We start from the raw sequence: 16,656 nt of genomic DNA, 5'->3' as shown, positions 1-16,656 counted from the left end.
ACAAACCCCCGGTGAGCTGGTGTTTCTTGACTGGAACCAGAAACCCAACTGTTATCTCACAAATCGCTTATCTCAGGTATAAAATCATCCTTATTTCTTAAAATCATGAAGAAGGCATTATTCTTAGAAAATATGATTGGGTTAAATGAGAGCCAATTATATTAACCTGATTTAACTAAATAAACACAGGGCGTGCAGGATGGAGTTCATTCAAAATGCAGTCACCTTAAGTTCTTTTATACTCAGTGAAGTGATATAGCAATTTTAGGGGGAGTTTATCTTGCCAAATGAAGAGGTTTTAGGATGGATAAATTGTGCTCAAGATCCTACTGACTATGTTGTCTAGATCTGCACTGCGGTAAAGGGAGCATGTGCTTATCAGCTGAGACATGAAGCCTATCAGTTTGTTCACTGTCCACTGGTTAGTGTTTCCAGTTACATTTTGTACCTGTATGTATAACCAACAACCTAGAATCTAAACACATCTTTCAGTATTTGGATTAAAATTTTACATTCCAGGAGTCATCTCTGTTTTCTAGAGTAACCACAACGTGAGAGCATTCAATATAAATTTAGTAAGTTTCTTGATTCCAGTCCTGAATGCAGTGAGCTGTTTTTCACTCAGAGTGCAGTTCATGTTTTGTCAGCTGGATGTAGATACAGGGACAACTTTCTGCCAAGTCAGTAATATAAGTAGCCTCTTGCTCTTTTTGCTTGTTCTTGTTTATGTTCAGAGGAAGATCACAGGTCCTCCAGTCAAAACACATATTTGGAAGGGTCTCTGCATCGGATCTGAAGAGCAGGCCTGCTTGCCAATACCTGTGCGAAAATGTCCTAATAAACTGCAAATCCGTCAGCTATTCCAATATGAGCCACTCAGTGATGAACTAAGAGAAAAGCTGCAGCTTTCCCTCAAGGTAGTACAATCACAGTTACTTCATTCTTCCAGTGAACAACAGATAACAGACAAATTGGGTGGTATGAATTTGCAATATATGCTTGAGACAAGCTCTAATGCTTTTGAAGAACAATCACCATTTCATACCCAGACAGGTGCTCTAAGAAAAATGTATTATTTCTGAAGCAGATGTATTATTTCTGAAGCAGCTCAACTCTTTTCCCCCAATTCCTCCGGGAACATACTTTTCTGTGCAAATACATGGGATACAGTCAGGTACCCATCACAGTGCACTAAAAAATTGTTTCCTTTTCATCAGTATTAATATCTATTACTCTTAGTTTGTTTTTCTACCCAAAGCCTTAGAAAGTTAACTCTGTAAAGCTGTAGAAAAATTTCTAACCCACCATAATTCTAGTTTACTTCAGTGACTAGGTCACTGAGACACACTGTAGTCTTTGTTATGTATCAGGTCCATAGATCAGTACAGTACATTTCCAGGTTCTGCAGAGATGCATCTCCCAAATGATGGTTTGTCAGGTTCAGTATGTCTCACTTTACACATATTAAGTGTATCCTCACTCAACAAATGAGCAACAAAGCACTGAGAAAAATGCCAAGAGGAAAATGTAGGTTTCTTCAAAGTAAAGAAGCTCAAACAGAATTTACTTTATCTCAGTTTCTGATGTGATTGTTTTTATTAGAGCTCTTAAAACTGGGTTCTGGAGCAGCAGGCCTTTCTGCAGTGTGCAAAGCTCTCAAGAGCATGACATTTTGAAGAACAGTCTGTGGTTCACCAGCATCAGTCAATGTTCCACAGAGAAGACAGGGATGCTCATTAAGTAGTCTCTAAACTAGGGAAAAGGAAGAAACAAGAGACAGTAGTATGTAGCTTCTTCTCTACTTCATACTTCTATGTATTTCAGTTTCAGAAACAAACTGGGAAGTTGCTCAGAATGCTGTAGGTAGAGCTGAGGCTTGAATGCAGGTCTGCAATATAACATAGTTTCCCTGGCTTCCACCCACATTGTTTCCCAGAACTGATGTACAGTGTCCTTCTGATTGGCTTTCACGTATGTAACTGCCTATAATGCTCTGCCACAGTTAGCAATAAACCTGAATTTCTGAGTTTTGTCGCTCTATTGATGTCTAGCAAATAGCTGTGTAGCCTTCTGCCCAAGTGTGTGTCCATGCCACGTTAATGACTGGTTCATGAAAAGGTGCAAGTTACATCTCATGTATAAGCGTGCTGAGATGGGATCTGAAAGTTCTGTTGTTGATCTATGTTAGCGGCTTCCTCCTTTACTTCTCGGTTGTGGTATAAAGCATTTAATTAATTCACACTGTGAAAATGTTCTTAGAACAGATTTTAGAGTTAAAAACTCACTATTATCTACCAATTAGGGAATAACAAAATACATGTGCTTTATAATTTAGTTATTTAATGTCTATTTTGATGATGGCATCACAGACTGATAAATTTGAAAGCTAATAGCATGTGACATCTGAGCAGGAAATAGCATGTTGTAACTGGTTAGATGTTTTTCCACATCACATTTCAAAGAGGGTCTGTTTGCGATAGAAAAACATTGACAACTTTTCAGCCCTGACATGGGACATGTCGGTCTATCAGGATTAAATTTTACCCTTTCACAGTCTAGAGATATATAAAAGTGATTCTTCAATTTGCATACTGATCTTTCAAGGGCAACACTCATTTAAAAAAAGTTTCACACCAAAATCCCAAGTTAAGTCTCTCCATTTACCAGATCTGTAGTTGGCTGTTAGAGAAAGACAGACACCTTTTGTTACATTTGCAAAGAAGAATTGCAGTTATTGGCACACAGGAGACATTTGTAAGAATTACATTAATCTGCAATGAAAATATCCTTATTCATTGTATATCAATATCTATTCTATGGATTTTTTGAGAAACAGGTATCTTAAATTTTAAGCTAAGTACTCAGTTTGTCAGAATTAAATCAAGATCTAAAGAAAAGAGCATTCTTCCTTTCTCCATGTCCTTTAAAATTTAAGGATATGAAGGAATGAAAAAGAACTGGAACTGGATCACTTATGTGAACCTTCTGTTCATAAAGCTCTGTATTGCATGTACCTTTCTAGTAGGGTGAGGTGTTAGGCAGCTCTCTGTATGCGACCCTTTTTTCCATCTGAATTTCTGAAGCACAGAGGAGTGTGGAAAATGAAAAGTGTCCTTTTCTTCAGCACTCGGTGTGGTTCTGGCAAAGTAAACTTCTGTCTAAAAATGGAGCTTCAAACTCTTTCAAACCTAGTTTTTCAACTTTGATGTTGTAAATTTCCTTTTCCCTAATAGAGGATCAAGTGGGAAGGAGACACAGATCACAACCAGTATTTCCTAGAACACCTTTTATTTATTAAGCCAGTATTCAGTATTAATAATAGAATCAAATTGTTGTTATTAATAACAGCTTTCAGTCAAAACATTCCTTTATTCACTCACACAGTTTACTCACACACTTGCACACTCAGAAGCAGGAGGTCACTGATGCTCCAGAAGCTTCTGGGGAGCTGCTCTAGAGCAGCCACCACCCTCTTGGATATGGTCTGAGTTGCCCAGCTCATTGTGGATGCTGATGTGTGCTAGTGACCTGGTAGAGATTCAGCAGACTCTTAGTGTCCTCAGTTCATCAGTTCCTGCAGATTCAACAGGATTGCTAGTCTTCAGAGCTGAATAGTCCTTGGCAAACCTTCACGTGCTACTTTCTTAGCATGTACTTCTTTCTTTAACCTGTTGGTTTTTTGTAACTATTTCTCCAGCTGAACCTTTAGATACCTATATAACCCATTCACACAAATTCACACAGAAGGAGCCCTTATGACATTGAAAAGTATGCAGATCTAATACTACCACAAACCCTTTTCTCTTTGTATGTGTCCATTAAGTTTTCCTCTGCAAATATCTGCTTCTTTTTTGTTCTTTCTCCATTCATTGCTACACCAGGAATACATAGACATCATTTTGAAGCAGGAAAATGAGCTGCAAGAGATGAATGTAAAAGAACCAAGAACAGAAGAGGAAAAGGAGAATGCTGCAGATCTCCTTGAACTGGTCATGGTGAGAAAAAATAATTTTTAACTGCTTCTTTTCAACAAATACATTGCATTGCGTTGCAAGTGTCACCCTTAAAACATTTTAGTAAAGTAACAAATGTTAGGATAGCAGAATGCCAGCTCTGCTGTAATTTAATGCTGAGCAGTGCTCAGCATTTAACTTGGCTAGTGAATGGCACTACTGTTGTATTGGAGAAAAAATACTGAAAAGAAGTTAAGAGTTTGGCTCTTCAGAATGATAAGTTCCCAAACACACAGGCCAAAGAGACTGAAATGCATATGTCCACCAACATTAGGATGAGAACATTTCCAGTCTGTTGACACTGCAGCTTGGTGACTATCTTTAAACCACCACCACCTCCTCCATACTGAGAGTTTGAACCTGCTTTTGGAGTAATGTGAAAACAGTCTAGGGGAATACTGTTATCACCTGTCTGTGCTGAGCAGCGCTTATACTTTGGGGAAATGTGCTCTGCTAATTTGCACAGCTAATTAAAGCGTGAGAAGAAAAGGGAGGGCAATAGGGAGTGGAAAAGGTGAGAAAACAGGGGAAGAGGGATTGGGGTAGCAGTCAGAAAACAGTGAGATTAGTGGGAGCTGAATAACAAAGATAAATTGAAGGCAGTTCAAGTGGGTGGGAATTAGGATGAATAAAACAGACACTTTATAGCTTATGTGAAGAATGATCAGTTTGTTCTATTTCAGTTCTTTAAAACATTTGTTTCCTACAGCTTCCTTTGCATCTGGTTGCCTTGCATTATGTAAATTCACACTCTAGATTTTTACTAGTTATTAAACATTGATTTCTTTTTTTGTCTCATATAGGAAACACTTTTATTACTTTTTAAATAAATAACAAGCATATAGTGAACTCAAACATACTTAATTAAAAAGTCTGGCATTTGAAAAATAAGATCTAGCTCTTTTAATTTAAATGTTCGCTGCCAGATGATCTGTCCACCTTTCAAAAGTGAGTGTACTGTAGCAAACAAACGTCATCCTAAGCTTAGAGTCTAACTATTCACCTTGTCTCAGCATGCAAAGACATTAAATACGAGACCTTTCCGGTCATTAATGCTGTTAATTTCCTTTTCCTAGATGTCTAGATAGATCTATAACTATTATTTTTTCCTTTCAAGCTTAGAAAAATGTAATTCTAGAATTTGCCTTTGAACTTTTTAGTCAAGCTAGCATTTTCATTCACTGACTCAAACTAAAGCTTTTTTTTTATATTAAAAGCTTTCATTTATATTTTTTTTTCAGTGCTTTAAAGTCATATACAAGTTTTAAAAAGAGAGTAGAGTGGAGAAAAGAAATATCTGGCAAAATGGCAGGAAGGAACTCGCAGCCCTTCTGGAAGGGGGAACCCTGTGAAGTAATCTATCAGTGGCTTGATCTACCTCTATACTCTAGGCAGACACCTCATTGCTTTGATGAGATCCAAGTGCTGAATCTCACATGCTGCTTACTTCCAATGGACTTGTCTAGTGACTAATTATTGTTGGTTGTCATAGCTACCTTGAGCACATTTCCAGGTACAGATTTCACATCAGACAACTTTTTCTGAGCAGTAGAGTCCTGCTGTGGATCTTCCATGCCATGGGAATCAGTGTCACACTCTTCCCACACCTCTTCTGTTCCCTAGCTCTGCTACACCCACAGACTGCCTAGTCACAGGGACTCTGGTTTCTGGTTAACTGCTTCAGTGACAGCATGACAATAAAGCAAGGAAAATACAGCTTAGTGAAAGTCTTTTACCCTTCAGACACTTTATTGTAAACCAACCACAAGAGAGCTCCTTAGTAATGAAACCTACATATTCCTGAACACATTTCCCATGTGCCTCCTTGTCATGCCCATGAATTTTAGATTTGGTTCAAATTCTTTGTGGAAGGACTTGTCCTTCAAAATCTTCTGTTTGAGATTATGAAATAGCTGAGTTGATTTAAAAAGCAACAAACATTTAAAATACAAAGTCATCTGTGAAGTAGGTGGTCAAGAAGGAAACAAACATATGTTTAGACCGGAGAATTTCTACCTCATTTCTATTTTTCCCAGCTCATGTTTTGTCACACACTGAAATTCCCCTATTCTTGTACTTACATTTTCAAGTAACAAAAGAGCACTTGTTTAGGATAGAAGTCTTTTGAAGAGGATGGTGGTTTTGCAAGGTCTGTTTCTCACAGAGTCATGATTATTCTTTCTTCATTGCAGTCCTTCCCTAACTTGGAGAAGTCATCCAAAGATCTCAGTGCCAGAGGTAATAGCATTTGAATGACTATCTTTTAAATTTGTAAAATACTATACTATATAGTAAATTGTAAAGCACTGCAGTAATCTTTTTAAAGAAGGAACATAAATGTGAGTTGATCTGTGTGATAGGTACATGACTGTCTCTTTTGCTCCTGATACTTTTCTTACATGTGATACGTCCATTCTATAAAATGTTGTAAATTAAAAACTGTCAACCAACTTATGAGAACAAAGGTGTCACTCAACTATTGAAATATTTCAGAATTTCACTAAAGAACTTGAATGGTAAGTACCACACATCTTCAGAAAATAGGTATTCCAAAGCAGTCACATCAGGGACTGAAAGTGAATGAATGGCATGATTCTCATAGGTGACTGGAATTTGTTAGCATCAATGATACAGTACCTCTAAAAAACACTTACTTAATTGCCCATTTTAGGCATGTGTATTTGTCATTTTGACCCACGTTTCCAGATGTATAGAGTCTTCTCAGGTATGACAACTATGGACACAGTTCTATGTGGTTAGATTTATACATATATCAACATGTCAGACAAGTTTTTCAAAGTAACTGGATAGTTTCTGGTTGTTTATTACATTTGAAAATCTGGTCTCAAACAATCATATATTTTGGTGTTTACATCAATCTTGCCTCAGGGGAAAGATGAAATAACATATTAGTCTTTCCTCACGACTTTCTATAAAAGTTAAAAATATGATACTTGCTAGCATTTATTAATGTTTTCAATAGGTACAAATAAAAATTAAGTTGTTTCTTTCTTTAAAATATCAATGGACTTTTTCCATAGAAAAATCCATAGTATTCAGTCCCCTAGTGATGCTAGCCTTTAGAGTGTTGTTTTCATCTCCTCCTACCTGTCCAAGAGTATTTCTGTTTGTTACAAAAATACCAGAGCACACTGTCCAGTGTAAACAGAAACTGCTGCAACAAATGCTTGCTACACAGTTTCCTGATTTAAAAAAATATATATATTAAAATGGAATTGCATTTGTAACATAGCTTTATCAATGAAGAAGATAGTGTAAAAGAGAAGGTCTTAAACAGATGTGAAAATAGAAAAAGCAGGAGAATAAAAGTATATGTTATGGTGAAAAAGTTAACCAAAAAAGATCAAATTTTGAAATTTACAATTACAGTATTCCTGACATACTAAGCGATGTTGTCATAATCAAACAGGATTACATCTCTCAAATCTCCTAAGTTTTGCCACAGATACATCTTTTGAACCATGGGAATTCCTGTGGACTAAAAGTTTGGGTGGAAGGCATGAAGTAACAAATTTTATGGAAGATGTCACAGGATAGGGAAACTATTAAAAACCTAAAGCTTGCCACAGTCTTAAATATGGAAAGATCGGCTTCTCTCCACTGTACATGTTGAAGCAGTAGTTCCTTCCATGAGAATGTTGATTGTGGCTGCTTCACAGCCACAGTTAAGCACAACTTTAGTAAGCTGATAGTAATAAAGGTCCCTGAAAGCACACCTCATTGTCTTCAGCTGGAGACAGAGGCCTGCAATGTTGCTCCCTGTCAGAAAGTGGTTGAATGTCAGCAGTTTTTTCTATTCACAAGTATTTGATTGGTTTCTTAAAAGAACATAAAGATATTTCAGGTAGTATGGGGTAGGGATATGTATTTAATTTGCTTCTGTTTTTTTTTTCTATTGAATTGAATTAATTTCCTATCTGTTGATGTTCTACATTTGATTTTGGAATGTTCTTTCTGCCTCTCACCTCACAGTAATGAAGAGTCTGTAGTTGGCCTTCCTCACAATTGGGCTGATTGTCCTTAAACCTGAGAAGAGTCCAGTTCTCTCTTTCATTGGCTCTGCTGTGCTACCCTAGCAATAAATCTTTAATTTAATTAAAAATATGGAGATCCAATTAATAAAGACTATTTATATCTTTACCATTTTTAAACTCTAGCTTTTAATCAAGTGACAGAAAAATGCATTAAAAATATGTCCTTCTGTTTTTATTATTCTTAACACTTACCAGTGCTTAACTGAACATGCGTATTCAGTATTAATCATCTGCCTTTATCTTACAGTTCATATAGCTGAGTTATATGAACAGGCCGTGGCTTCTCAGTTCCAGTGCCCCACAGGGAAGACAATCTCTAAGCAACCAAAGGACAACTGGCAGACATTCAGGTAGGACAGTCCAGTGAGAACAGATGTAAATGTAAATAATGCAGAGGATGGATGGTACTTTGCTGACTGTCATTAAGAACAAGGACCTAGATCTCTAGATACATTTCACAATAGTTCACTAGTTTTCCCTATGATTATTTTGTCTCTCTGTGCCTCTCTCTCCTTATCTCAAAGATACTTTAAAGTTTGTTGGAAAAAGGGTTTGAGGGTTGTTGGTTTTTTTGGTTGAACAATATGAGAAAAATACAGATGTGCATGAACAGTTTTGTTGCAAAATATATGAGTCCAAGTCAGAAGTCATTAAAGATATTAATATAACCTACTTTCATAAGTAGTTTTCGTTCCAGGGTTATCTTGTAAATATTTTGGGGCTTATAAAATATTATGAAGCTTTTCTCATTTTCATTACTTTTTTCCTTTACTGCTCATTCAGCACAGAAGGACTAACAACAGTGTCTAAGTGGCCGAGCAGACTAGAAGAACACAGGTACAGTATTAGTACGACAGAAAGTTAAAGTTAATTCTTTTAAGAGCCAATTCAAGTCTGGAATGATTGCTGGAAGACTGCTACTGCTTTCACTAGATCTTGGGTAGTGTTCTTCTGGTTCAGTTGCAAATAATGGGATGTTCTCTGCAATAGAAACACTGAATGAATGGTTTAACTCTTATTTTGTCAAAACTTAGGAAGGTAGTTGTAACTTCTGCTCATTAAAACAAGGCTGAAGTCAGAAATCCTGTGCTCTGTTTTCTGACTGTGCCACCAGTGTGGAAAATAATACATCAATATTTTCAAATGTTGATGCTTCAGGTTAAGAATCTGGTATTCTAAATATCCCAGTTGAATTTTTAGCATGAGAAGTCTAAATAGGACCCTAAACATATATGTCAGTCATGTGATGATGCTTCAAAGGCAGATAAGATACACAAAATTGGCTGGACCAGGTGCAAGTCCTGGGGCTGGACCACACTTACAAAAATTTATTGTGGATTTCAGTAAACAGTGCAGAACACATTGACAGTTTCCATCTTGGAAAAGAAGCTGCATTGCCCAAGAGCTTATAAGGAAGAGGAAGGGCATTTTAGAAGGTAGAAAATGTGGACAGCTGGTAGACCCATCTTCAAGCATGTCTGTGAGGTCCATCTTAAAAAAAAATCAATGGCTTACTAAAACAAGGTCTATTTTGCCATGTTTGAATGTTCTACTTTGGAAATTGCCTATATCTCAATTTCCTGTTTATAAAATATTTCTCTCCCATTGAACTTCTGAGGCATGTGCTAAAAGCTTCAGATTATAAATGCTTTTACAGAAAGAAGTGTGTGTATATATGTGTATATATGTATGTATATAAAAATATAAAAATCTTTGTAGCAGTGAAAGTTGTATGTAAGGCAGAACCTCAGCTTTAATTCTAGCCTCCTTTATTTTACTTTCTCTCAAGTTTTTCAGAAATTGTCCTTTATCTCTCTCTGATGAATGGTGAAGCTGTTTGACAAGTTTGAGAAAATATATAAAGAAAAAGTATTTGAAATGGCACATGTCACTGAAAATGTACGTTTCACAATCTATCAATCAGACAGGGGACAGGTGCCACACAAAAACTTAAATTAAGCATTATACTTTGAAACCATTGTCATTTTCAGTTCTGGAGGAAAGCGTTTTGTGAATCTGACAGAACTGTGAATTGCTTGGTTTGCACAAACATGACTGTTTAAAGAATTAAAAAATATGCATTTAATTGATGTTGAAACAGAAAAACTAATATATGAACAAGAATTAACAAAGAGAAAGATCAGTTATATCCATGAATTCACAATTAACTTAAATAATTGTATTGAAAGTTATATAGGTCAGTCACTATTTGTCAGAATATACAGAATAACTTGAAATAGTAATGAACTAATATTACAGTTGGAGACTTTTGCTTTTTCTTTCATATTTTTGTGAAGGTTAAATAGCAATTGAAAGCTAAATTGTCTTCTGTAGTACCAGAACTACTTTTTAGTTACTTTATAACAGGCTTACATTAAAAAAAAAAAAAGCTTTTAGATTTATAATTTCAGATTTATATTTTAAAACAACATTTTACATTGTTTTGCATATCACATAAAGAATAACTTTAAATGTATATATCTGGGTATACACCACCCAAGAACACAGTGTGCAATCCTGGCTCTGAAGTCAGTGTCAAAACTCTCACTATGATCAAAAGAGTGAGGAGTTCATAGCTCTTATTAGATCTTGCAAGTCAATGAAACTATAGTATTAGTATAAAACTGGTCTAAATCAAGCTGAAACCATAACCAGTCTTTCCCAGTTTGAACAACGATTATGAGAGCACTCTGGTGAATCTTATCTTCAGGAATTTGGACAGATTTCTGGGTACCCACAGAGCCACCAAGTTTCTCTGTGAAAAAAATAGGAAATTTAGATTCACTTTGTATTACAAATTTTAGCAGTCACAGTGCATCTAAAATAGTGATTCTCAGATTTAGAAGCTTGTTTGAAGGTTGGAAAGACACTATTGGCAGTCTCAGACATGTTCAACAAGATCTAGAGAACCAGAGCAAGTTTTGAGGAGGAGCTCTTTATAGGAGCCAATCCACAGTTTGTATGCATTTTGATCAGACCCTCCATAAATCAGTATCTAAAGAGGAGTCTGTCTCTGCATGCCGGGCCAGCTTGTTCTTAATCTGCCTGCTATTTTCATCTTACTCTTTCCCACCTCTTTCTCAGGTACAAGGCTTTATACTTCTTGTGGTGAGCCTCAAGACTCTAGCAGCTGAAGACAAGACTATGCATACAAATTTCAACTTGCTACCCAAACCTCATAGCATAGGAGTTAATAGATGGTCCTGTCTCTCCTTTGCCTTCTCACATTAGTAGCACTGAGAACACTGCCAATTACAAGAATATAATTCAATGCGAATTGAATTATATAGAAAAAAAGTGCAACTTGCCTTTATTGCTTACATTCCTTGTTATTTCAGACATAATACTGGAAAACAGGGTGAATTTAGTTATAATGTTTTTTTCTTTCTTCTCCTTACCAACAATGGTAAAACTTTCTTAGGAAGGAACTTGATGAAGGAAAGAAGTGCTTAATAGCACTAAGAAACAAAATAATTCCTCCATATTTTGAGTCAGAATTTGGCAAGGAATTTCTTCTGAAAAAGGTAATGGAGCTCAAAACTGGATGAGTTTGTGTTAGTTCGGGTAATTTCTGTCATAGTCCCACAAAGCCAGTTGTGGGTTTACATTTCAGCCTCAATTTATTATCTCAAGAAACCATTACAGAGGACAACTGTGACAGAATAAACACTGGGAATTATATGCCTTTATCAAAGAAAATATATCTTGGCAAGGGTATGTGTTTACTGAAGTCAGACTCTCTAGATTCCTTTTGTAAAGTCTGGAGAGAGCCTGATGCAGAGCAGAAGCTGAACCTTGGGTGTTTTGACCCGCAGCTGGAAAACTTCTCTCTATTAACTAGAGAGGGAATCCAGAAGGCTAACCCTCCCGCATTAAAGCTGGCCTTGGGAACATTCCTGTAATCAGGCCTAACAGTCTGATCAACGCTGTGAATGTCTAAAGCATACTAAAAAATATACTTCAGAATCTGAGGAATAATTATGTATATCAGTTTTATTGTTACCACTTTGGTTCTGCTTGTTTCTTTCCTTTGCACCCTTTTTTGAGTGTGTGTGTTTGCTTATTAGAATCACAGAATCGATTCTAATATTATTGCCATTTTCAGTGGCAGTACATGTGCCTGCTTGGAAGACCTAAGCCCTGTTTCTTATTTTTCTTTAGTTTCCTGATGTGGAAGCATTGTCTAAGGAACTTTCTCCAGTTCTAACAAAAGAAAATGGGAATCTGCCTTTACAGATGATCAAAAACCCCATAAGAGGTAATTTGAGCTCTAATGTCTGGTTATTTCAGTATCGTCTTCATTGTTTTTTTCAGTTGTCTCATTTCATATTGCAGTAAAATTTAATCTTAAAATTATCTGACACTATGTATTCCCAGGCATTTTGACACATGAACTGCTTGGACCACACTGGCTACATCTATTCTGATAAATAAAACATACCCAGCAACATGGAACAGGCTGTGCCTGTGCTGGTAAATTCAGTCTCCCAACACAGGGTGGCCTTATCCCTGGCCCAGGCTCTTGTGCCTCACAGTGTCTGTGGGGAGACTGCTAGTTGGCACAGGTCAGTATCATGCCAGTGTTCTAACAATTTAACAGTATAAATTATTGTGTTTCAGTGCCTGGGAATGTTCCTGTTTAATTCACTAATATAAATGTGTTCTATGAGACTTCTATGTTTAGTGTGTTAAAGGAGTCTTTGTATATTTGACTGAATGAGGAAGAACCATAGGTTTTGGATACAAAGCCAAAGAATTAGGTTATGAATGAGGAGGTAAATGGATACAAAATGTTCAAGAGTAAACAGTAGCCTGGGGTGGATGAGGAAACCACATTTGGAGAAAGAATAGTATCAGGGAACAGCTGGGAGATGGAAAAAATTTTGAAATGGTAAGGGAGCAGCTTGGGGAAAGTGGTAGAAGGGAAATAGAATAGGAAGCATGCAGAGTGAGAACAGTTTGGAGGATACAGTAAGAAGGACTGAAGGGGGAGAAAGCAGTGAGTGGATAAGGGTAAACAGTGAAAGTATGAACCATCTGAGGTTTGAGCCTTAGAGCACTGAGGAGAGGAATACTTCAGTTCTATTTGAAAAACAGCCCTGACAAGTTACTGAAATGACATAGTGAGATTAAAAGTATCCTGCCATACACAGCAAAGAATCATATTAGGAAAGCAGTCCTCCAGAGGGTTCTATCAGACCCTTGCTTATTCCCATATTTCCTCATTTTACTGTCACCAGAAGACCTATGTTGGATTGTCTGTTAGACGTTTTGGGCTTACTTCTCAGTTCACCAAAGAACAAGAAATGAATTATCACAAATATAGTATGCATTTTTGATCCCTGTTGCCCAGTGAAGCAAAATGACACATGCAGGATTTAACAGTAGTCTTTGGTGATTACGTAGAGAGCTTTCAAAAGTTGTCTAAAATGAAGTGCCAAATACTGTGGGTTTTTTTCATGTGTTTATGAAAACGATGATGATCATGACAAACGCTTGTCAATGTATACCATTGTTTTTCCTTTAGCATCTGAATATCTCAATACCATGAGCGATTCCTCACCTTCACCCAGTTTTCTGCTACAGACTCATTCACACCAAAGTGAAGGTCCCAGCAGTCACTCCACAAAAGGTAAAGCTGCCTTCCAGAATGTAGTTTGGAGCAGGTTAATTTCTATTTTCTTAAAACTTGACAAAATATCTACAATAGAAATTTAAAGCCAGTTATTCTGTTCAGCATTCTGAATACATCTAAATGCAAGACTGGTAGAAAGGGAGAGAGCAGTCTGCTATAAAAATAATGGGAGACAGTCTCTGCTCACCCTAGCAGACTGTTATAACAACACGGGGATTGTAGAATTGGAGACACAGCCAAGAAATAATTCCTCTGCTAAAAATTTGCATGAGCCAATTTTTCCTGCTCATTAAGGCTGGTAACACAAGACTACAGAAAAGGAGTTTGTTGCGCTTAAATGGTCTTTGCCATTTAAACATCCTCAGTCAGTTTTGCTTTCCTTGCTGTGTCTACTGTTGTTCTCTCTGTTTATTGGTCTGCTTGTGGTAACAGTCTTGGATGATCACCACTGGACAGTCACCAGTCTGCTTTAATTAGACCCAAGCTTTCGCTCCCACATAATGCCACACTAGCTGAGTCTTGGCAGTGCATGCTTGCAAAATCTATCTGCATCTCACAGTTACAGCTTCCCTTCCCCACTTCCTTTCCCTCCCACCACCCACTAGCATCCTTTCTTAGTAGTAGGTCTCTGCAACAACAGTTGCATTAAAACCTCCTAAGCTTCCCCTGTTATTTATGCATACTCGCTAGACCTCAGGGCAGACCCACTAATTTGTACTTCCAGAGCCACAGGGTAGGTAACAAAAGGAAAAGCAGTTTTGTGTGTGTGTGTGTGTCTGTGTGTGTGTGTGAGAGAGAGAGATTCTAAAACTACACAAACTTCTAATGTCAAAGCATAAAGATTGCTTACCTTCAGGCAAAACAACAAATGCTAGTATGCTTTCTCCACTACATCCATGCTCAGCATTTTTATAAGCCTTGGGCCATTTATTGTCAGATGGGAGGCCCCTCTCCCTCTACAACCTACAGTTCTGTTGTTTGGAAATAAGTACTTGCTGAGAGAAGGAATCTAGAGAAGAACCTACTCTCAAATTATATTTCTGCCTCCTCAAAATGACTAACTGACCAGATAACACAATGCCAGCTAGACAGTACCTACACTCAACTGCCTAGTTCAAACTGAAAAAAAAACCCAACAATTCTCTTCAGTACAAAATATTGATCTAGAGATTGACCCTTGGTGAGAAGACAGCCACCATTGTTGTCTTGTGTTTTCCCTTCAGAGATTATCAGACTTTACAGCTTTTACAGTAAGTTATATGTGTCTTAAGCTGTCAAGCAAAGGAAGTTTAGATCCGATTCTTCAAAACAGCAGTTACATTGTGTAGTAACTAGTTGCTCTGGTAATCCTTATGCTCAGTCTACCTACATTATACAGTGGGGCACAGATCAGAGATGACAAGGTAGCTAAGACTGTTTTAGCTCCAGAATCAGAAGCATGCAGACTCATCCATGTATTGTTGCTCTCAAGCCAATAAGTCCTGCTCAGAGACAGGGTCTATGAATTGATTATGGCCTTGTGCTGACACAGGTGTCCTGCTTTGGGGCCTGGGCAAGAATTTGTTACTGCATGGATGTACAAATTTGGCTTGACCAACCTGGCCATTTCTGCATCACTGACCACTGTGCAGTGTAGACATGCCTTTGGAATAGTAATGTTCTCGGGTTTGATTTTAATGCTTGGAGTTTTTGTACCTCCTCTTCTGTTTTTAATCACTTTCATAGGATTTTATACCTTCATTGTTGGTTTTCACTGTAATGTCTTCAACTAATTAGTTTTACTAATTATAGTACATTTTTTACTTATTGGTTCAATTTTGATTACTTTTAGTGTTAAAGCCCCAAAGACAAAAAAAAAGAAAACTATTTCCTTTCTAAATTCCTGAGCTCCAAGCAAGCTATGCTAGCTGAAATGATCATCTTTCCCCTAAATTGTTTTGTTACATAAAAATGACATCCCTCCTGCTCTTCTTGTGCTAATCAAACTGTTTTAGTAAATGAAAGGTTTATTTGAAGAAGAACTTCAGGATTGAGCTGACTTTGATACTTGGTTTTTCATGCTTTTGGAAATCTTTTCTTTTTGCAGCAGCAGCCTACCTGAACAAGGCTACAAGATCACACAAGACATCCTTTCAACCTAAAATTCAGAATCTGCTGGTGAATGCTGCAAGGCAGCCAAGAAAAGAGAAAGGGGAATTACCACCGTCTCTCCAGGGGAGCAAGCCAGACTCCATACCAAATAAAAAAGTAAAATTATAACTTTTTAGTTAATATCCTCTCAGTCATCTCTTTTGCAGAGATACTGGACACTCCTTCACTCTGCATCAATATTGGAAAGCATTCTGAATCTGTTCAGTGAACAATAGCGCTTGCAATTTATGTATAAAATGATTGGCTGTTGTATGCTGAAAGCAGAGTTCTGTACCAGGTACCCACATGAAAGCCCTGATTTCCAAAAGAGAGCACATCCTCAGTTCCTCCGAGACACCTGAATGGCTCAGTATGTCCAAAAACTCATGCTAGTATAAATTGGCAGACAATACCAAAAGTAGTTAGCTTTGCCTCTTCATTTTTTTACTCAAATTAGTGTGCCTTTTTGTAATAGCTTCAGGATGAGTAGAGTCAAATGTAGGAAAAGTAACAAGTATTATCTGGGTACTGCTTATTCGGAAGCTGACTTAAGCCACCAAATTTATTGTCTAATTTTATTTGCAAAGGTAGATGATCCTGTTGGGGGAAAAGTCAACACATCTTCTCTTGCAACAACAAAACAGCATCTTAGCGCATTCCATCTCATTCCACCTAATGTGACATTTGGCGTACTGAAGGAAGGCTGCACCTACACTGCCACTGTGATCCTGAAGAATGTTGGGGTGAACTTCTCAAGGTTGGTTCAGATTCTCAGGAACTTGTTTTTCGACTGTCCAAATATGCATTGCTTGTTAATTATCAA

The 16,656-nt window shown here is 37.2% G+C and overlaps 1 protein-coding gene across 1 annotated transcript in view; it reads left to right on the top strand.

Moving 5' to 3' along the window:
* The window catches only part of SPAG17 (sperm associated antigen 17), a 120,613-nt gene that overhangs the window by 91,392 nt on the left and 12,565 nt on the right, over positions 1-16,656 (top strand). The window contains exons 35-45 of the mRNA XM_026090733.1: positions 735-917; positions 3,882-3,995; positions 6,206-6,251; positions 8,316-8,418; positions 8,852-8,905; positions 11,490-11,592; positions 12,230-12,326; positions 13,596-13,676; positions 14,505-14,530; positions 15,810-15,950; positions 16,421-16,590. Of these exons, the coding sequence (XP_025946518.1) occupies positions 735-917; positions 3,882-3,995; positions 6,206-6,251; positions 8,316-8,418; positions 8,852-8,905; positions 11,490-11,592; positions 12,230-12,326; positions 13,596-13,676; positions 14,505-14,530; positions 15,810-15,950; positions 16,421-16,590 (1,118 nt within the window). The remainder of the gene's footprint in view (positions 1-734; positions 918-3,881; positions 3,996-6,205; positions 6,252-8,315; positions 8,419-8,851; positions 8,906-11,489; positions 11,593-12,229; positions 12,327-13,595; positions 13,677-14,504; positions 14,531-15,809; positions 15,951-16,420; positions 16,591-16,656) is intronic.

The sequence above is a fragment of the Apteryx rowi genome, unplaced genomic scaffold, assembly GCF_003343035.1.
Source record: "Apteryx rowi isolate R43461 unplaced genomic scaffold, aptRow1 scaffold_876, whole genome shotgun sequence".
NCBI lineage: Eukaryota > Metazoa > Chordata > Aves > Apterygiformes > Apterygidae > Apteryx > Apteryx rowi.
The sequence above is the reverse complement of the archived record's forward strand: the minus strand, read 5'-3'. Positions and strand labels throughout refer to the sequence as shown.